Source organism: Drosophila teissieri, chromosome 2L, assembly GCF_016746235.2.
Source record: "Drosophila teissieri strain GT53w chromosome 2L, Prin_Dtei_1.1, whole genome shotgun sequence".
Classification (NCBI taxonomy): domain Eukaryota; kingdom Metazoa; phylum Arthropoda; class Insecta; order Diptera; family Drosophilidae; genus Drosophila; species Drosophila teissieri.
In genome coordinates, this window is record NC_053029.1 from 6,454,986 (window position 1) to 6,476,668 (window position 21,683).

General features: G+C 43.0%; 2 protein-coding genes across 6 annotated transcripts in view; both read left to right on the forward strand.

Moving 5' to 3' along the window:
* Positions 1-11,614, forward strand: part of LOC122619172 (discoidin domain-containing receptor 2) — a 52,428-nt gene extending 40,814 nt beyond the window's left edge. Inside the window, exons 14-16 of the mRNA XM_043795930.1 lie at positions 9,408-9,570; positions 10,829-10,978; positions 11,046-11,614. Coding sequence (XP_043651865.1) covers positions 9,408-9,570; positions 10,829-10,978; positions 11,046-11,210 — 478 coding nt within the window. The 3' untranslated portion in view covers positions 11,211-11,614. The remainder of the gene's footprint in view (positions 1-9,407; positions 9,571-10,828; positions 10,979-11,045) is intronic.
* Positions 11,615-12,915: 1,301 nt separating this feature from the next.
* On the forward strand, positions 12,916-21,408 carry LOC122620434 (rap guanine nucleotide exchange factor 2). Of its 5 annotated transcripts, none has more exons than XM_043797913.1 (8): positions 12,916-13,273; positions 14,366-14,489; positions 14,549-14,794; positions 14,922-18,687; positions 18,749-18,898; positions 19,339-19,779; positions 19,983-20,098; positions 20,269-21,408. In XM_043797913.1, the coding sequence occupies exons 2-7, from the start codon at positions 14,460-14,462 to the stop codon at positions 20,048-20,050; spliced, it is 4,701 nt and encodes a 1,566-aa protein (XP_043653848.1). In that variant the 5' UTR covers positions 12,916-13,273; positions 14,366-14,459; the 3' UTR covers positions 20,051-20,098; positions 20,269-21,408. The 5 variants fall into 5 exon arrangements, with proteins under 5 accessions (XP_043653848.1, XP_043653839.1, XP_043653857.1 ...); XM_043797904.1 differs by having other exon boundaries at positions 20,266-21,406; XM_043797922.1 differs by lacking the exon at positions 19,339-19,779 and having other exon boundaries at positions 20,266-21,405.
* Positions 21,409-21,683: the final 275 nt, after the last annotated feature.

The window sequence follows — 21,683 nt, forward strand, 5'->3', positions numbered from 1 at the left end:
GATGGCATTGGCGGCAGCTGCTTTTGTCATTATTAATAACTGTTAATTATTCACCATTATAGCTGTGCCTGCCGAGCACGTTCGCCGCCTTTGAAGGCAAACTTGTTTGCTCTGTCCCCCTCTATTTCTCTTTCTCCCTCTCGCTCTGCCACATCTTGCCTCCCTGTCTGCCCCAGTAATTCCCTTTTCATATTGTTTGGCATCGTACTTTATGTGTTCTTGCTCCTTAGTTAACGCCCGCCGATGTCTAGCTAGTCTTCGCTCTATTCCAACAACTAGCCGTCTCTGTCTCGCTCCTGGCCATATTTACATGTTATTAAAAACTTTTGCCCAGCTGCCCATTGCTGCTGCTGGTGGACAAAAAACAAGAGAACAAAAAATTAATTTTAAGAGGGCATGAAAACGAAAAGAAACTTTTCTATTTTGCGACTCGACTCAAGTTATTGAAAATTCATGAATAATTGACATTTATTGCAGTTGGCACAAATGATGGTCGATAACGGCCAAACTGGGGCTTATGGCGGCAGGCAGTGGGCGGTGGCCAGTGGGCGGAATTAGGGGCGGAATGGGGCGTGGCCGGCCGTCCATCAACTCTAGGTGGCCTGCACATTTATAGACATAAATATTAAAGTAGCTTACGTACTTAATTGTAAATTATGCATTCAATTAGTTATGCCAGACTGCCCTCAAATGATATTTCCAGTCGGGCTCAGTGTGAGATAGAGCGAGATTGCAAATTTTCTGGGAAAGAGACGCCTGCTGAAAGTTCAATTAAATTTCATATACGAGTATTCCCCATTGTGCTCCTCTGAGTTGGGCGAACTCCCAATAGTTACAGCTGCAGGAAAATACTTTGCTTATTGAAGCTTGGAAAATCGCATGTGTTCTTGCTATCTTGCCGCATTATTTTAATCTCTGCGATTATCATATTAACGACACTCTGACTACTGCTTATTAAAGCAATTTCAATTTAAAAACCACCCAATATATTCCTTAAAAAAGGATGTTAAGTAAATTTACATTATGAGTTAATCAGATTAAAAGTATTGGATATGCAGCAACCCTTTCTCAAGTTATAATTAATAATTAAGATAACTATCTCATTAATTATTAAAACTGCATTCAAACACTATACACTCTTCGCGTATATAGCCTAGATTTGCAAGAAGTGTATTCCAGAGCAGGGTTCATTCAAGATTTAATTGATTCGAAATAAGTCTCTTTTCATCCATCCCACGTGAAAATGAGCAACTGCAAATGATACGTGAATTTGGCCCGCAGCTTTTTGGCTTCATTGGATTTCCCGGCTGCTGTGCGAGTGCGAGTGCGTTTGCTCCATTTTAGATTATGAAAATATACACACCGAACACCGAACTCCTCGACCCGTGCGGCCCCATTCGTTAGCCTTAGATGACTTCACTTATTTTACCATGAAATAAGACCAGAGGGTGCTGTCAGCAACATACGCTTACCATTTCCGTTTTTGTTTTAGTTACAACTAGAGGCACACACACACTTACAGCACTACCAACCAACACCAACACATTTGTGTGTGTGAGCATGGGTGTGTGTGTGTGCTGAACCACACATGGTTGATGGTTTTGAGAGCCGGCGGTACGCATTTCCAGGCATTTGCATTCAAATGCATTTAATTAAATCAACTAGAACCAACAGGCAATGCAGGAACTGCAGCAGCTTCCCACCTCCTGCAATATGATGAGCTCCATAACATTTAAAACCAAATTTATTTGGTGTAAATTCTGCCAGGTTCGGTAGTTTTAATTGTGTTTAGTTTTCATTTCGCAGTGTGTAGTTGAGATGAGTCCGCAAAAACACGTCTATGAAACGAAATGAATGAAATATCCTTTTCGTGCAGTCGAATACCACAGCTAATAGTTTTTTTTTTTTTAATTGTTCATTGTTCTTCTTAATTGTGATTTTTTCGCTGACTTTTGGATTTTAAGTACGTAGGAGAAACGCTGACATTTTGTTACACAAACTGAAAAGAAGGAGTCTTCTATTTGGATTTAAGTTAGGAATCGGGCCCCACGTTGGGCGCCATATATAGGTAATGGTGTGTTCTACTTTTAAACATCTTCAGCAAAAGGGTTTAGCATTGAAATTGTAATTTTGCTGTAAGGAAGCTTTTACATATTTTTTGCTCAGAATGTATCTGTCAGTTTGGCATTGTTTGGCAGGTGCCCGAAAAATGCGAAGCCATTAAATAAAATATAAAACAAGAAGCGAGAGACTGTCAGCCTGTCTACTTGTCCTGGGGCCAATCCCAGTGTCAATTAGCCATTTGGCCGCTACAGCTTACCCGCATCAGGCTGTCAGAAAGTTAATATAAAAATCTCATTCGAATCATTTACTTTATTATAGCTAATTGAAGGCCAGGTCGGGTTGAAGGCAGCAGTCAAGTCGCCTTGCTCTTTAATCTGAACCAGTTGTGTCCCGTATTTGGAATGAAATAATTAGCTGAAAGTGTCCTTCATCCTTTTCTTTTAATTTTTAGAACATATAGTTTTTTAGTTTTGGTTTTGGTACTATAAGAACACATTTGCAGAGCATTTGTCATGATGGGCTTTCATTTCACAGTGGAACAAAGGAGAAAAAAATGTTAGTCCCCTTTTAGCCTGCCAAGGATAATTCCCCTGCCTGCCCCTTAATTACTTTCAATCAAGGACCTTTCCTTTATGCTCGCCCCCAACTGACGGTGACACTTGAAAAATGTTTGGTAAACAAAAAAGTTGCGAGCGAGAGAAAGGTAAACTAATATACATTTTGTGTAGCACACCGCAAGGCGTTATGAAAAATGGACACAGAACGCCATCCGAAGGAAGACATCCTCCACTCCGTCCACTACTTACCGTCTTTGGCTTTGTCTTTGCATAACCCTTTTGAAAAATGATTGGGTGAGCAGGTGACATAGCTGGCCAGTGCCATTTTGTAGCCATTTGGAGGCGGTACAGTCGCCACAAAAGCTGCGCGGGCAGAGTCATTTATCAAGCGACACACTTAGAGAGACGAGGCCATTTAAACTTAATAAACAGGCATCAGGCTGTAATTATATGACGGTAATGTTATAATGAGCGCCCAGACAATACATCACAAGCTCGTTGTTTGGCTTGATAATTGAAAATGTTTGTAATTTTCGCCTCAAATTCCTTCCCCGAATCCGCTTTCCCCCACCGGCCTGACCGACCTTACCGCGGTCTCAAACTTCGCACTTTTATCTTCTCGAAAAAGTTTCGTTGGCCTTTTTTATTTCTCTTTATGTTTTTGTAATTTTTTTTTGTTTTTTTTTTGTGGATTCTTTTGCTTCTGTGTGCGGCCAAAGTTTTGCGACAGTTTAGGGATTAGGAGGCCCCGAAAGTAGGCAAGAAAGGAGAACTTTCCAATCATGTCCAAATTTAAGTGCTGAAAAATTTTCTGGATTATGTGGCAGTTGATGAATTTGTTGCGCGAGGGAATTAGACGCTAATGTTTGTTCTTCTTTTTCGCTTTTTCGCCGGAAAGAGAGCAATGCACTAATAGATTTGTCTGGACCATTGACTCCACATCAACAGCTGCCTGTGCAGACTAAAGCCATTGAAATGGCAGATTATCTGGTTTAGGGACTTGTGGCAGACGAGTTTTCTTCATTTAAGTCTGGGAAAAGCATCACTTCTGTTTACCTTTTCTCGTTGGGCATACCTTCAGTTTATACATCATGAAAGAGCTGTATTTATGAGTATTTACAATGTTACATTCTTGATTGTTTTAAAAATAAAATCTTTCTAATGAATGGATTTTGGAATTTTTTTCCAGCACCTTTAAAATATGAAGTATTCCATGAAGTATAAACCACTTCCGCCTTTTTTTTCATTCTGAATGCGCTGCAAATTGTGCAAGAAGATTTTCCTGCAGCAGACGGCCAAAAAGTTTTCATGGTTTCTGGTGTGAATGCAACAGCTTGTATTTATACTCATAATTGAAATAATTGCAGAAAGCAGACATAATTATATTCTCGTGGTGATTATTCTTGTTATTCTTGTTTTTCGTTAAGATGGGCTGCATCGCAGTCATTGTCCCTGGTTTACTGTCTGATGTTGGCTGAGTCTGCGGCAAAACAATAGGGTTTTTAAGAGATAGAAAGTGTCGGATTTACACAGATTTTCCAGGGAGTCCAAAACAGCATGAATTTATGTGCATTTTCCCTTACACTTTAATTGAATAATGACCACAAGGTATTGCACTTTAGGCAGTAGCCATTCATCGTTGCCGTAGCGATTTCAAAGTGTATTATTATGTAGGGATTTGGGGAATTAAAGGTTCCACATTTTACTCTTCACGTGTAGCGTTGAAACTGCGTTTATAGGAAATTGCTTTGAGGATCTAAGGCGTTAAGCTTGGGTTATTTCCAAGCAATTACCTTAGGGGAGCCATCATTTGCGAATGCCGATTCCTTTAAGTTCTTAGGCCCTGCGTAAGCCGTCTTTGGGCGCTTTCGTTGCAGCAACTCCTAAGCCTTCCGCTCCCCAAATAATCAACCCTTTCGGCAGCTGGGCAAATATGTGTGCAGACCAGCGCTTGCAGCATATGCCCCAATCTGATTCAACTCCAGATTCCAGGCTCAGGCTCAGGTTCAGATTGAGATACTGGTTCTGGTGCGGATTCTGGTGCTGGTTCAGGTGGCGGCGGGGCCAGGAGGATAAAGTTCGGAAAGCGACCAAAAAGCGGATTAAAGCTCTTGGGGCACCGCAATGAGGAGTTTACCTCAAAGTCCGATGCGATGCGATGCGAGGGACGCCAACGCGAAGTGCCAACATTGACAAAGGAGTCCACGGGTTGTCAGGGGCGTGTGGATGGAGGGGGTGAAGGGGGGTCTCCTGGCGGGTTGAGCGCAAATTAAGCAATGGTATGATGGTATGAGGTGCCCCGTCTAAGATGATTGATTGGGCTTTTAGTTAAATTGCCCAAGCGGGCAGTAAGAGCTGCCCGTCTCCTCGAGAAAGTTTCGCCGCCTATCCAAAACTTCGCACACGTTTCAGGAGCAACAGCTTCTAGGCGAAGTTTCAGCACTGTATATACCAACTATAATTCATCGTTATTTACATGACAAATCTTGGAGACGTGACTAATATCGGGATAGTACTTAAGTTGCATAGAATATCATTCCAACGCGTGGGGTACTTCTTATTTTAAATGACTGATTATATTGTATAATTTCATTATATCTTTTTTAAGGAAAACCCGGATCAATGAGTTCTTGATGTTCTTTAACAACAGTTTATTTCACTTATTTGTTATTATTCTGTTCTGAACAAATTGTAAAACCCATTTCACTATTTCCTATTATTTCCTATAGTTTTTTCATTCACAATAGATTTCGTTTGCTTATATGTACATGCATAATTGCTATTTATTAATTGCATTCGAAGAAGTACGCTTGTTTGTTTTAGTTTTCCTGTTGTTATTTCATTTTTTCAATAATTACACTATATCTACGAATTTAATCAGCCCGGCCAAATTAACAGCATTTTTATATGGTAAGTATCCACGTGGCTTTCACGAGTGAAAGGACGTATTCCGCCTACCATTGTGATCCTGGGAGCTGAAAGGAGGGCACTTTTGACGGCCTGGGTGTGCGTTTCAAATTGAGCGGATTAAGTTTAATTACAATTTTTCGGCGTTGCTGCAGTGGGTAGCCATAACAGGACCTCGCAAAGGACTCGCTGCCCCTCCACATGCGTGTGTGTGAGTGCGTGTGTGTGAGTGCAGTGCAGTTGTATGGGTTGTGCCTTTGTCCCCTTTTCGCAGCGCGTAAATGAAAAGTAAACCTTTATGGCGCGCTGCGGGCGGCTTGCAAAATGTCTGACGAACCCAACGGACCCGTGCCCATTCCTCCGGAGAAGGAAGGAGAAGGCCGGCGCACCCAACCCCCGAATTACCGAAAAATTCAATGGAAGAATTCGTTGCGCACACGTGTTCGATGTGCAGTGCTCTGCATATCCTGCGTATCCAGCGAGTCCTGCGTATCCTGGCAGCTCCTTTGCGCCCCGGCGAAATGCTTGTAATTGGATTTAGTTGGCGTCGAGCTTGGACTTGCCCATTGTTGTCCTGCAGCGCAATATGCTTTCCTTCAGAAATTGATGCTGCCACAAATCTGCTTTTAGCTGCGCATCGCGTGGCTGCCTTCCGCCTTAATGGCAATCGTTGATATTCCGGGCTTATGACATGAAATATGCCCGCAAAAGCACTCCCGTAATGAGCGACTCACATATCGAGTTGAGTTTGGGGTGTCAGTGTGGTTTAATTAATTTCAATGTGATGCTGATGCTGAGCGTTATGGACTCAGACATTGCATTGAATAATCCCGCTGCGAGCGACTTGATATGAAATCAATACTTTTCACCGCAAATATGCATATTTTTTGTGAATCGGAAATTGGTTTCAAATCATAACCAAAAAAAAAACACTTGTATTATAGCTAGTATCAATAACAAAAACAGTAAAAGCTAAACAAAGTAAATTTAGTTTCAAATGCAACTTTGGAATTTCCATACTTATCAACATGATCCTTTAAACGTTTTTTGAATTATTTATAAATATAAATATAAGGAAAGTTGGCATTTTTCTCTTTATTATCCATTAACTGTTTGATAGAATTTGCGTTTTGGAATGGCTAGTTTCGATTTTCCCCATCCTGCAGCACCACAAAATGGCTTTTAATATCACTTTAATCACAATTGCGACTCCTCACACTCCCTGCGTCCAATCAAGTGTCATTTGCATAAAATCAACATTAAAAAGGCGGTAAACTCAACCTCCTATCAAACTCTTACCCTGTGCAAATTTTAATTAAAATCCAGACAGCAAAAATGACAAAAAACAAAATGCAACACAGCATGCACATTAATATCGCAGTAAAAGCGAAAGTCTTAATGCGGAAAATATGGCATTTCATTTGAATCCGACTGAATCTGGGGTTTCAAAAGAACATGCTGCATCTAATAATCATGCATATGTCATTTGGATACAACAACTCCATTCAGCGCCAAACACTTTGATACGTCTTCGACTGAATTATGCGTTTGGTGAGCTTAAACTACAATTTGCATCACTGCGAAGTGTGCCCGGCTACCTCCATTGCCGTATTGCTCGTATTGCCGTATTGCTTTCCCGAAGTCAATCAATAGTTCTGACATGGCAACTACTGCCGCCTGGCTGAGCATTATTTCCCACTCCGATGGCCCAGGAGTATTTCGGAATGTCCGGCGTTGTCATGGCAACGTTAGTAGCTCCACCCGGGGGCAGCTCAACCCGGAGCCATTCCCGCCATGCGAATGCGGATGCTACTGCATCTACTGCTGCTGCTGCTGGTGTATTTTCATTTTATTTGAACGCGTCGCCATGTCAGAGGTTAAATGCATGCGCAGCAGTCAGCGACCTTCCGCTGCGACCCCTTAATTTGACCTTTATTGGCAACAGCGGCAGCAGCATCAGCAGCAGCGGCACCACCTCCCAACGACCCCCCCTGCATTCCACATTCCACCTGATCAGGTTCGCAACCCCATGTGACATAGTTCCGCCCTCGTTTCGTTTTTGCATGCGTTGACATGTGAAATTGTTGGCCAAGTCCCCAGGTGCAGCTTGCTTTCGATTCCTGGAACTTGGCTCTTTTAGTCGCACGAGAGGGCTATTACCATCAATGTGTTGCTGCTGATGTTTTAATTAATTGTCGCATGTCGACTGCATACAAGTAGGTAAAATGCACGGAGAGTCCCATGGAAATTGATACAAGCTTTCCAATTAATCAATTCATATACTCGTACATATGTATCTCCCTTGGGAACAATTGATTTAAAATGAATTTATCTCGCTGTTAATCAGAAAGTTGCAGGGTGAACCTTTGCGAAACGCATTTTTTAATGAAAAAAACATCAGATTATTTGAAGTTATCATTTTGGCACCCACCTCACTGCGCTTCGTCACTACGCGAAACTACATGGTGCTGCCAACTCGATTAATGCTTCAAAAGCACTGTAAAACAGTTTCCGTTTAAAACTCTATACCCCTAACTTTTTGAAAACACTTACTTACTTTTTGTGGTATCAAATGTTATTGAAAGTAACTTTAATGGACCAGAAATATATTGCTTTTACAGAAGTAATCGGAACCATGTAATGAATGTGTACATTTGTACTGGTCTCGCTTTTCAACTCGAGAAGCCTCGACACGTGTCGACGTCACTGTCAGTGGCTGTCTAAGGCACAATGATGGAAATTCAAGCCAATCCATAAACAGCCCTGGCAAGCCTACTTAACTACTCACTCAGCCAGCGATCCGCAATCCCCAATCCACAATCCAGGGGTTCCCGCCCCTTCGCATGTTTGTTGAAAATTAAACCTTTCACTCAGCTCAACTCAGCTCACCTCATACTCATACTCATACTCGTTCGAACTGTTGAACTGTTGACACGTCCTGGAAATAGAAATCTATAATGCGCCGAAATCAGAAACAGTTGTCTATCCGAGGGTTGCAACTTGCCCTTTTCGACCCCATTCTCGTTCTCGTTCACGTTCTCGACATGTGGTTTGCTGTTTGGTCTAAACGCATTACATGTCAAGACAACGACGTCGCTCTTAGCACTTCAAGCTTACATTTTATTTGCAATATGACAGGACTTTATATCCTTTTTCAATATCGAGAGACAGGAAATTATGCTTGTCAGGCCGGTCTGCTGATGGGTTATAGCTCACTTTATGCTCCACTGCAGGAGATTAGTCCTGAAACGCAGGGCGCTTAGTCCTTCAGCCCACTTGGTCCTTGCATATTTGATTAGCCTTCCGCTTGATGGCGGTGTCAGTGGGGAAACTGCCACTGCCTTCCTTACCTAGTGGTCGTTAATTAGTTTCGATGTTGATTCCTCAGATTATGGGAAAAGGAGCACTTATTGAATTCAACGTGAAAGCCCACACTTTACTGTATACACGTACTTCAAAATCCTAGCAACTCTATCTCTCCCAAACAGATATAAGTAGGATTCGACCAATGTTCAAATAGACATAAATAAATTCCAGGAAATATGTCTAGTGAAAAAGACACGACTTCCTTTCACTTTTACTAATATATATACATATGTATATATATATACTTTTTTGACCAAATCTGCCAAGAGAACGCATTAATTTTTAATCCACCGGATGGTTGGGTAATTGCAAGCTACAGTCAACTCGTTTTCAAAATAAACTGGACATAGAGCACTCGGGGCGCTCTTTTGTCTAAGAAAATGCAAATATTTCGAGTCCTTGACATTATGCGAGTGTTTTTGGGGTGGTTTAGCTCTTTTGTGTAATATTTACCTTCTGGAATCTCGTGTTTATTTTTTAATTGCCCGTCTTCCATGTCCATGTTTCCTCCAGGAGCTGCATCATTGGCCCCGAACTGTGCGTCAAAGTCTGCTCCATCGGCACTGTGATAAATCGCTCGGCCTACGCGACCGACTACTGCCAACTGGAGGGCTTCACCGGCAGACAGAGCCAGCCCATGCCCATTCGATGGATGGCTTGGGAGAGCGTCTTACTGGTAAGATATAAGCATATACCCACTATATTATAGTAATATTAAGAATTACCCATTCAAAACTTGGGATTTGTTGGGTTGCAATGCTATCAAAGTTCTATAAAAGTTATAAATCACATTTCTTGTGTAGTAGAAGCTTTTAAACAGTTATTGTTAGGTATTATCATATCACCTTGTAAGTATATCTAAAAACTAATTAATAAGTGACGAAGATGGGCTAAGTGAACTCCAATTTAACTAATAAACCCGCGGACCGACAAAAAGTGGGTTGTTCAATCACAAATTTCAAAGCTCAATTGAACGAGTAGCTATAGTTATTAAGCCCTAGAAGTTTAGGCTGCAAAATGTCAATGTTAATACCTTATACATAAATTATTTCGCTGGGCTAATTCCTCTCCATAGCGAACAATCTATTATCAAATTCGTTTCTATATTTCCCTCTATACATTTGACTTTTGCAAATAAATTCATATTTTAATGGGGTACGTTGAAAATAACGCCCACGCGGAATCAGTAAAATAATGTAAAATGTAACGCCAATTAGGCGGCTGGTTAATTAACAAACGTGTGGAGTCCATTAACCCTTTGGGTACTCAACTTGTCCTATGTTTTTTTTGTGTACCGAAAAAACGTTTTTACGCAATTTTATAACAAGAGTACAGAATAGGAGAAAACATTCAGCAACGAGTAACGAAAAGTAACCAAAAGCCGAGTAAAATATTTTATAAATCCCCGAGCAAAAACCACACCAACTAAATTAATTAACTACACCAGAACCGGGAGCAGATTTTTGGGCAGACTACGAAAAGCAAACGAAACGAAATATACATGAATATGCACAAACATTGCCACATTGCCACACAATATGACAGATAAAAACAAAGAGCCTCTGGGAGGCAGGAAGACTAGATACAAGTACGAGTTTGCGGGAAAGGATGCTTTTAGAGGTTTCCACAGGGGTTTATCAGGACCAAAATAAACGAACGAATGAGTGGATAGCACTGCAGGAAAAATCAGAATTGATAAGTGGGCGGGATGCGAAACGCTGTTGCGTATAATGAAAGGCTGCAGAAGGTTTTAGATACATGAACAGCATTCTGTGCACAGGAGCAGAGTGTGTTTTTGAAGCTAAAGTGCAAGTAGGACAACCCAATACTTAGCGCTTCAAAAATAGATATTTTTCTCAACTTACTTATTATTACTTACTATTACTTATTTTTATATATTTTTTAACATTCTTTGTTCAAAACTTGATTTGCAGGGCAAGTTCACAACGAAATCGGATGTGTGGTCCTTCGCAGTGGCCCTGTGGGAGATATTGACCTTCGCCAGAGAACAGCCCTACGAGCATTTGTCGGACAAAAGTGTAATTGAAAACATTGGACTCATATACCGCGACTACAAAATGCATGTGAGTGGCTATACAAACATTTAAGAATGTGGTCGGTCAATGAGTTATGTTGCCTCGTATATTTCAGGAACTTTTGCCAATGCCTCCGAATTGTCCGCGCGAGATTTACGATCTGATGTGCGAGTGCTGGCAGCGGGACGAGTCGAGTCGACCCAGTTTCCGTGAGATACATTTGTATCTGCAGCGCAAGAATCTAGGTTTTAAGCCACAGACACATACACACATGTATTGAAGCACTCGGCATTCAGCATTCTAGGTGTAGAAACACGAATTGAGCATGATTTTAGCAGGTGTATTAATTCAATTATCAATTCTGACAGCTATCCGGGAATAACATACTTATTTTAAAAGATAAATGCATGTAGAGAACTTAGTAATAACAATAAGCTGATAGGCTTATAAACGAAAACCAAACCCCGAATTTAATACGTTACATTTCTTTCCACTGGTATGCAAAACCGGAAATGATCAAATTATGTATATCAGAGGTAACGACTGTTTGTACGGTAAAACACAGGAATCGCTAACAAATATTATACTTCTAAGGACACAATCAAGTGAATAGCTTATAAAAATCCTTCGAGTAATACACATTAAAAGAGTTTAAATGTAAATAATATTGGTAGTAAACTCCGTATGGTAATATTTGTGCATTCTATCCAATGGATAATTAAATGGAATCGAAAAATGAAATCATTGACATATGTGTGTACCTATCGCTCCTCCACCTGAACGCTATCTATCAAATCAATTATGCTTTACATATTTACTAGAGTAACATGAAATGAGTCTATATTTATAAAAACTAAGTAATGTCCACCTGCCGTTGCTGCCCCTTTTTCCTAAAATTAAAATTGCATTTTGACGATGTATCGCGATGGAAAAAAGTATTTAAAGCCTGCATATAATTTTGACAATAACTGTTTAAACAAAGAAATGTGAAAACAATTGTGCAAACTGCTTTGTATGTATTTCTGCAAATCTAAACTCTTTCGAGTTAAAAACCTAGGCTAATCGCAGACATTCGTTTTTAAATCTAGTCTACACAAAAGTCAATTAGACGCATATCAAAAAAGTATTCTGTTTAACCAAATTTTTACTGTGCCTTTTCCCTTCTATTTTTTGTGCTGTACAAAGTCTAAAATAATCATTTATAAATTTCATTTCATTTGTATTCTATCAAATGCTTGAAAAGGTTTCGCTGAAAAAAAGATATGCAGTTATATCAACTCGATCTAAGAAAATATGTTTTAAATATAAGCATAGCTGTAAGATCGTTTTAAATTTGCATGATAGACAACATTTACCATATTTTAATTAGGAGTTCAGTGGTTTTCATGTATTCCATATATTTCAAATGTTTCTGGTTAAATTTCCATTCCGAATCAAAGGAATTTTTTTGGTTTATTATATAATAAAAAAAGTAAAAATAATTATTTTAATTTAGCATAGCCATAAACTAACAGATACGTTTTCCTTGCTAAAGATCAGTGTAACTCAAATTATAAATAAGCAAAACGTAGAAACAAGAAAAGAAAATCGTTGAGCACAATCATGTTTAATAAAAGAACTCTAAAGATGAAACTCAGAATTGTACGCTTTTTGAAATGGAAAAAAATTGCATTAGATTATAAAATAAAATAAAATCCTTACGAACGGCATTTATATTTTCTGGCTTTTTTTAATAAGTTCGTTGTTGAGTTGAAGTTTTTTATTGATAATAGCACCGGGGCGCCATCTAGCGAATAAATGCTTTAAAAAACATAAAGAAAAAATAAACGATTTCTAAATCAACGACTATTTTTTGAAACATCAGTGGCGCCACTAGCGGACAAACATGAAACTAGCGAACATATCGATGCGCCAACAATCGATACCAACTCATCGGTACCGTACAGCAGCGATAGTCATAGACAATCTAGAAAACATGGTATCACTCAGCGGTGTGGTCACACTGTAAGACGCGTCGGACTTTTAGTTTTCAGCTACTTAATTTTTCTAAATTAAACGGTCGCCCTCGAATCAAAAAACCAAATCGTCAAATGAAAGCAAATCGAAAAAGCATCGGAAACACTCGGCCACGCAGCTGAAAGCGAAAAGCGCCCCCAATACTGCATTTCTCCAGCCACTTTTCCTCGTCGGGATGTGTGTGTGTGTGCGTGTGTGTGAGTGAAAGAAATTCCAACAATGCGCAGCACAATACCAATACACACACACGCTGCCTGAATCTCTTTATGCAGCAGTGTACGCAAAAAGGGCAGCTGGGAAACTGGGAAACTTGCGGCTAAAAAAAAAGTGCGTATAATTAGCAAGTGCAGCGACATAAACACTTCCCCTCCCTTCCCCCCGCAACTGGAGGGCCCTCCTTGCAGCCCGCAAAAACCATTCAACTGCAGCAAACACGCCCATATCTGCTGGCTGTGCGAGTGTGTTAGTGCCCGTGGTGTCTGTGTAGGTGGTGCAAAGTGTGTTTTATTTACTACGCTTTGATTTTGCAATGCTCCTATTATTATTGCTGGGTCTGGCTTATCCGCGCAGCGGATGTCGTCGCCTACAATTTTCGTTTCATTTTTTGTTATTATTTTTCTGTGTCGCTCGCCCCCGTCGCACGCACACATGCACACACATAGCAATCGCTCTCACGTACAGTAGCAGCTTCGGCTCCCACACACAGGCACACTGTTACAAAAAATGAGAAAAACAAGACTGCTTCAAAGTCTCTCTTTTTTCGTTACAGAGCGTAAAATTTGAAATGAAAAAAAATTTGATTCCATGAGAATTTTTGCCCGCTCTCCGATTGTTTTTGTTTGCCTTAATTTATTGGCAGCATTGTGTTTGTTGTGGCGGAAAATGAAAGTGTGTTAGTGCGGCCAGCAAACAGTCCAATGAAAAAGCTAACAATTAAAAACAAAAGCAGCAACCTGCGCGAACAGCCAACAAAAAGCCGAATAAGAATTGGCTAACAAACTCTCACAGCAATTTCGTTTGTTGTCGTTTCGAAAACCTTTGTTTTCGAGCGCCGTGTGCATCGCAATCAAAGCTCTGCAGATGCCACTACATCCGCGATTTCTATGAGCCGCCGATTTGGGCCAACCTTTCTTCAAATTGGCCCAAAACGCAATACAATGGCTAATCTGTCGGCCAATTGTTTTCGGCTAGAAAGCCAAACAATGTACACAATGGCAATTAAAAAAGTCGCCACTATTGTTGATTTTATCTGTATCTATGATCATAAGGATATTAAGTCTTATTATTTCGAAAATATATGGATATTTACCCACTAATCATATAAAATTAGAGGTTTATGATGTAGAGATGCGTACTGAGTACATTACTTACACTAGCTTCCTCTTGTTGCTTACCATGATCCTTTCTCAACCTTTTTAGTTAAGTATAAAGTCTAATCTCATCACATATCACACCAAGCGAGGCAAGGTTGGCATGCCGTTGTAGGCAGCATCCACAGCAAAAGCTACCCCTCATGGATCCGTATCACCATATCAGACATCATGTGAGTGCGCGCAGATTTCTTTATTGTACCTCAATTAAATTGACCTCTCTCTCCCACAGTATCCACCCACAAGCATAGCAGGCACAGGAGCGGTGGTGGGCAGCTCGACGACAATCAACAGGCCGGAACTGCACCAAAAATGCAACCGGGGTTCGCACTCCAGTGACACTAGTTCGGCGTACAGCGGCAGCGATACAATGGCCTCGAACTATGCCTCGTCGCTGGAGGCCGAGGAGATTGACCTCTCCGGGCTGGTGGAGTCCGTCGTGGACTCTGACGAGGAGGATCTGGCGGAAAGCATGGATGTGAGTGCACAAAACGTTGAATGTATACATTGTAACGATGTATTGGAAAGACATAATATCAAAATGAGAGGGCATAATCCTATAGCAAATCTGATCATTTATCTGACTTCTTTTCTAATTAATGTAGAGTCTAACCGTGCGCGATGCAGTACGTGACTGTCTGGAGAAGGATCCCGCGGAGCGCAGCGAGGAGGATGTGGAAGTGCTTCTTGAGTTCACGCAGGGCCTAAAAGCTTTCACCAACATTACGCTGGCAGTGCGACGAGCACTATGTTCCGTGATGGTATTCGCCGTGGTGGACAAGGCGGGCACCGTGGTCATGTCAGATGGTGAGGAACTGGACTCATGGTCGGTGCTCATAAACGGAGCGGTGGAGATCGAGCATGCGAACGGCAGCCGCGAAGAGTTGCAGATGGGAGACTCCTTCGGCATTCTTCCCACCATGGACAAGCTCTACCACCGAGGTGTTATGCGAACGAAGTGCGACGACTGTCAATTTGTGTGTATCACGCAAACGGACTACTACCGCATTCAGCATCAGGGCGAGGAGAATACCCGGCGTCATGAGGACGAGAACGGTTTCGTAGTCATGGTCACAGAACTCCGGTCCATTGGCGGTGCCGGCACTGACTCTGCTGGCAGTGGCGGATCGGCCACAGGAGCTGCGGCTTCGCTAAACATGAAGCGTGGCCACGTAGTTATCCGTGGTACTCCGGAGCGTCTGCTACAGCAACTGGTCGAAGAAAACTCAATGATCGACCCCACATACGTGGAGGACTTTTTGCTCACACACCGCATCTTTATTCAAAACCCACAAGAGGTGACCAGCAAGCTGCTGCACTGGTTTGACTTGGAGCAGGTGGATGCGCACAAGACGCAGGAACTGCGAGATCGCGTTACTCGTGTCGTGCTTCTCTGGGTGAACAACCACTTCACCGATTTCGAGGCGGACTATGAGATGATGGAGTTTCTAGAGGTCTTTGAGGCACTATTAGAGCGCAAAAAGTTGCTGAGCCAGCTGCGCCTGTTACACATAGCCTGTGCCGCTAAAGCGCGGATGCGCAGCTGTACCCTCACTCGATCTTCACGAGACGAGCCGCTCAACTTCCGCATCGTGGGCGGCTACGAGCTTCGGGGCGTCGCCATAGCCACCGGAAACGCAGCAGTGGGCATATACATTTCGCACGTCGAGTCGGGATCAAAGGCTCAGGATGTGGGCCTAAAGCGCGGCGATCAGATTCACGAAGTAAATGGACAGTCGCTGGACCATGTGACTAGCAAGCGAGCCCACGAGATTCTCACGGGCACCACCCATTTGAGCATCAGCGTTAAGAGCAACTTGCTTGGCTTCAAGGAGATTATGCAGGCACTTGAGCATGGCGGTGGAACCGCTGGATCCGGAAGCATTTCCGCGGGCAGCGGCAGTTTCAAGACCGTGCGAAGCCCACGCCGGATTTGCGCCAATGATATTGCTAAGTTGCACGGTCGCTCGGATAGCACCACCGACGAATTGTCCGGCGTCAGTGGCTCAAATCGGGCGCACATGGTCCGCCTCAGTTCCGTCGATATGCTACTTGACCAACCGGACTGCGCTCCTCCGCAAACGCCGCCAGTGAGTGGGAGCGGTAACATGGCCTCCAATTTTATGCAGCAGCTACTGCAAAGCGTTAATAACAGCTCGGCCAAAAAGTCCGGCGCCAATTCGGATCAGCAGGATACGAAGGGCGGTTTTATGACTCTGGCGCCAAAGCGACGGCTGCAGAAAGCGCTGGCAAAGATGAATTTACTCAAGCAAAATCACGGAAGCAGCCTTAACGACTCCTCGGACACGCTGCTCAACGATCCCAAATCAAAACTTTCTGCGGTCAGCTCGTGCAGCAGTTCCACTCACTCGTCTATCAACGGCTGCACGGTCAGTGGAAGTGGCCGGCTCTACCAGTCGCAATCGAATCCGGATTTAACCAGCCTCAACTATGATGGGGGCAGCGATGCGGGTGGAAACGGTGGAGGAAGATTGCAGGTGAACTACCTAAATGCCCACATTCACCGGCCATCAGCGGCCAGTACTTTGACGACAAACTCGACGCAATCGCACCTTTTGCCCGACTACCCGGACCACGTGCTTAAGGTGTACAAGGCAGACCAGACATGCAAATATGTGCTCATCTACAAGGAGACGACGGCCCACGAGGTCGTAATGCTGACACTGCAGGAGTTTGGAATTCACGACCCTAGCTCGAATTTCTCGCTATGCGAAGTGAGTGTAGGCGACGGGGGTATGGTAAAGCAGCGCCGGTTGCCCGACCAGCTGCAGAACCTGGCCGAACGAATAAGCTTTGCGGCGCGTTACTACCTCAAGTTGAACGATAGCACCGAACCGCTAGTGCCAGACGAACTGGCCTTGGAGCTGGTACGCGAGTCGAACGTGCACTTCCTGCACCTGAATGCATACGAACTGGCCATTCAGCTCACTCTACAGGACTTTGCCAACTTCCGTCAGATTGAGTCCACCGAATACGTGGACGAACTGTTCGAGTTACGCTCACGCTACGGCGTGCCTATGCTGAGCAAGTTTGCTGAGCTGGTCAATCGCGAAATGTTTTGGGTTGTGAGTGAGATTTGTGCCGAACACAACATTGTTCGCCGCATGAAGATAGTCAAACAGTTCATCAAGATAGCGCGCCACTGCAAGGAGTGCCGCAACTTTAACTCCATGTTTGCAATCGTCTCCGGGCTTGGTCACGGCGCTGTGTCGCGGCTGCGTCAAACGTGGGAGAAGCTGCCCTCCAAATACCAGAGGTTGTTCAACGACCTGCAGGACCTAATGGATCCCTCGCGCAACATGAGCAAGTATCGGCAACTAGTGTCCGCCGAACTGCTGGCTCAGCACCCCATCATCCCGTTCTATCCGATCGTCAAGAAGGATCTCACCTTTATTCACCTGGGCAATGATACGAGAGTGGACGGCCTAATCAACTTTGAAAAGCTGCGTATGCTGGCCAAGGAGGTACGCCTGCTCACGCACATGTGCAGTTCACCATACGATCTGCTGTCGATCCTTGAGCTCAAGGGACAGTCTCCCTCCAACGCTCTCTTCTCGCTCAATCAGATGTCTGCGTCCCAGAGCAACGCTGCCGCTGGCACCGTTATCGCTGCCAATGCCGGCCAGGCAACCATCAAGCGGCGCAAGAAGTCGACGGCGGCGCCCAATCCCAAGAAGATGTTTGAGGAGGCGCAGATGGTCCGTCGGGTGAAAGCATATCTCAACAGCCTCAAAATACTCAGTGACGAGGACCTCTTGCACAAATTTTCGCTGGAATGTGAGCCGGCGCACGGATCCACATACTCGGGCAGCATCTCGCACGGCAATACCTCACACCGAAGCGGTGGTGGGGGCAGCATCAGTGGCGGTGGCGGTGGAAGCTCCGGCGGAGGCGGCGGGGGCAGTTCCAGCCTCAATGCCGGCGACCAATTGAGCATCTATTCGCATACCAGTTCCAGCTCGGCACCGAACTCCTCACTCTCGCTGCGCAAGCGGCATCCAAGTTCACCTACCCTTTCGACTACCAGCTCCACGAGTTCCACCAGCGATCATCAAAGAAGGCAGATGCATAACAACGGCCCAAAATTCGGCACAGCCTCGCCGCAGGCAGTCAAGAAGATGCTATCGCTGTCAGAGTCCTCCAAGATTCGGCCGCACCAGCCATTTGTGCCGCGTCACGGATCCACAATGGCCGGGGTCATTCCCCCCCTACATCACATGCATGCGGCCCATGGTTTCAGCACACCGTCGCCTGGAGGAGTGGTCACCTCACCGGCAACCAATGCAGTGGCCAATGCCCAGTGTACGCCGAGTCCTAGTCCCTGCTCCCACCGACGGTTGGCTTCTGGAGGTAAAGGGATAATACTTTTATGGCTCATTTTATATCACTAACAAAATCTGTTTCATTGCAGGCAACATTATGCCCTCTCGCGCAATCCACGAGCGGTCGCACTCGGACACTCCCGCTCCGCCGCCGCCTCTACCCTCGGTCGATCTCTCCCTTGAGAGCAGTAGTGTAACTACGTTTCGCGATTTACCATTGCGCAAATCCGTGACTTCCGGTAAGTGCCGTGTCTTAAGATCGTAGTTGTAATTCGACTAAAAATATGTCATTAGCTGCTACTAAAACCCGATGCTAAGTATGCTCTGTAGTGCGTCTATTATTATTGGAAAGCATTAGAAAGAACATCATGATGAAATGCACAGTCTACATGAGCATACTTAACAATCGGATCCCGATAAATAATTTGTAGTCGCCAGTTATTTATACCTTGTTAGTTGCGCTTTAGACTCTGGTCCCTGCTTGCATTTGAAAAGTATAGTTTTTGGTGGTTGGGTTGGAATTGGTTGGTTGTCGGCTACACAAACGCAAACATATAACACGCAAACACAACACGCACACTTGCACCACGTGGTACCATGAAATGAATCCCGTATGGAGGTCACCATTTCACGGCCGCCATCTGAGACATATTCTTTACCCTCATTTCACACCCAACAGGTTCCATATCGTCCTGTGACAGCGGCTACGTGCATCAGCAGCAGCAGCATTACCATATGCAGTACCAGCAACAACAGAGCAGCTCGCAACACGAGCCATCCCCGCCGGTCTATACCGCAGCCGACTGCCGGTTGCTCCAGCAGATATCGAACAACGCGGTGACCCGCAACTTGAACAGTCCCTGTCAAAGCACAAACACACCACCCAGCACACCTACACCTCCACCGATCCAGCCCACAGCAACCATACAGCTTTCTGCACCGCCGACGGCAGCAGCATACATGCACGTACGCAGCCAGCATCAGCAGCTCCAGCAGCAACAACAGCAATCTTTGGCCATGCCACCACCGCCGCCACCACCCTACAATGTGCCCCCCCTGGGTAGCCTCTACAGCCACCACCAGGGCACTGATGGCAGCAGGCACCTGAACCACATGCATGGTAAGACGACCGCAAGAGAGATGGTGCGACCGTTTCCAGATCGCCGTCCAGCGACAAAACAAATGCAAAGCGGGAGTTGAGTCGGGTCGGGTCTTTCTGAAATAGGCGTTACCGGGTTGTTCGACTTGTTTTTCTTGCTTGATCTACGTTTTTGTAAGCCCACCATTTATCCCACCCTAATTATACCAATTTCTCCTTCACAGGTGGCCCGCCAAATTTTATGGATAGCACCAAGTGTACCATATGTCCCATGCCACCCATGAATCAATAATGAATCAAATTGTGCTGTTTTAACTGATATATGTTTATTAAATTAGTTGTAAGTATGTCGGTTTCATGTTATCTCTTCAGAATCATAAGCTCACCAGATAAGATCTATCTTTTACAATTTCTAAGAAAAAGTTATTTTAATTCTGAGTACGTATGATTCTGAAGCGTTTATAATGCTCATTTCGGGTCCCTAACAATTTGCATTTCCAATTTCAGCAGATAGAGTTGCCAAAATTTGTTAATGGTTGTGGTTCCAATTTCGCCAGCAATCAAAAACGACAAATCCAATCACCTTTACACCTTCACCGGAGCAGCAAAAACATAACTAGAATCCATTTGTATTGCGTATCTAGATTTAGTAACTGAGAATTTAATTTTAGTTAGGGCCTACCATTTATTATTTAATTTAGCTAAATTCTTTGTACACATTTTCTACCCATCATTCACCGCCAGCGTAGAAGTTGCCTTTTCTCTTAAAAGAAAACGTCTGCAGGCAGACCTCCACAGCAGACCCAACTAAAACTCTTTTGAAGACTTTTCGTCGGCATTTACAAGTGTAAGAACAGAACAAAATAATTTTAAAGCCCAGCACAACAACGAGACGATCAATTGATATAGAAACGCAAACGGAATGAACTCAAAGCTACCATTAATTCCATTAATGTATACTTCTTTAATACTTATGTACAAGCTAATTTTATTACAAACATACTCCTTTATACGCTATATATATTATGAAAAACCTTCGCTCCAATTCCAAATATTTAGTTATTAAGCCCAAAAGAGAGATAGACAAAACATTTTTTCGAATATATTTTTTGACCATTCGTTCCCAAGATTCAAAGGAAGAGTGGCAGACAAATGCAATATTTGTGTATAGAATTATACAACTCCTAGCAATACCTAGACTAGCCCACAAAAAAAGTAAATCATCAAAGTACAACTTCCTCGAAAGACAGAAATAAGTTATGAAAGACAAACCTGAGACATATAAAAACCATATATAATCATTTTTGATCGTATTTTTCTCACACGTAAGGAACTCCAATATAAATATAAATATTTGTGTGTGCATGAATGCCTGTTATATACATAGATATATACAATATATATATACAACCTACATATACAAGCTATATACAAGAAATCTCTATATATACACAAACCATGAGTGGAGGAGATCCGTTTCTCGCTTCATTTTCAAAGAGAAAATCAAATTATGTTTTGCTGAATTCAAGAAAACAAAAAGAAATCAAATCAAACGATATGGATATGCTAAATATGTATACATTGTGCTCTTTGTAATTTTAAGTTAGACTAAATACCAAATTTGCTTTTTAAGGCTTAAGTAAAAAATATTAGATCGAAGCCTAAATTGTACTTTGTATAAATAAAAAATCGCGTATTTTTCTTAATGATTTTCTGTATTTATATTTCTATATGTTGTGCAGCTTAATGCTTTGACTTTTTTTCAATGTCATGTTGAGCGTTGATTTTTGCAACTTGTCTGCAAAGGTGCACAAAAATAAATTTATTTAAAAATTAATATAACCTTTAAAAAGTGAATTTTTAATTGAATCTTTGATTATCCAAGATTCTGGGGTCGCCTTAAAACATAAATTATTGACATTATT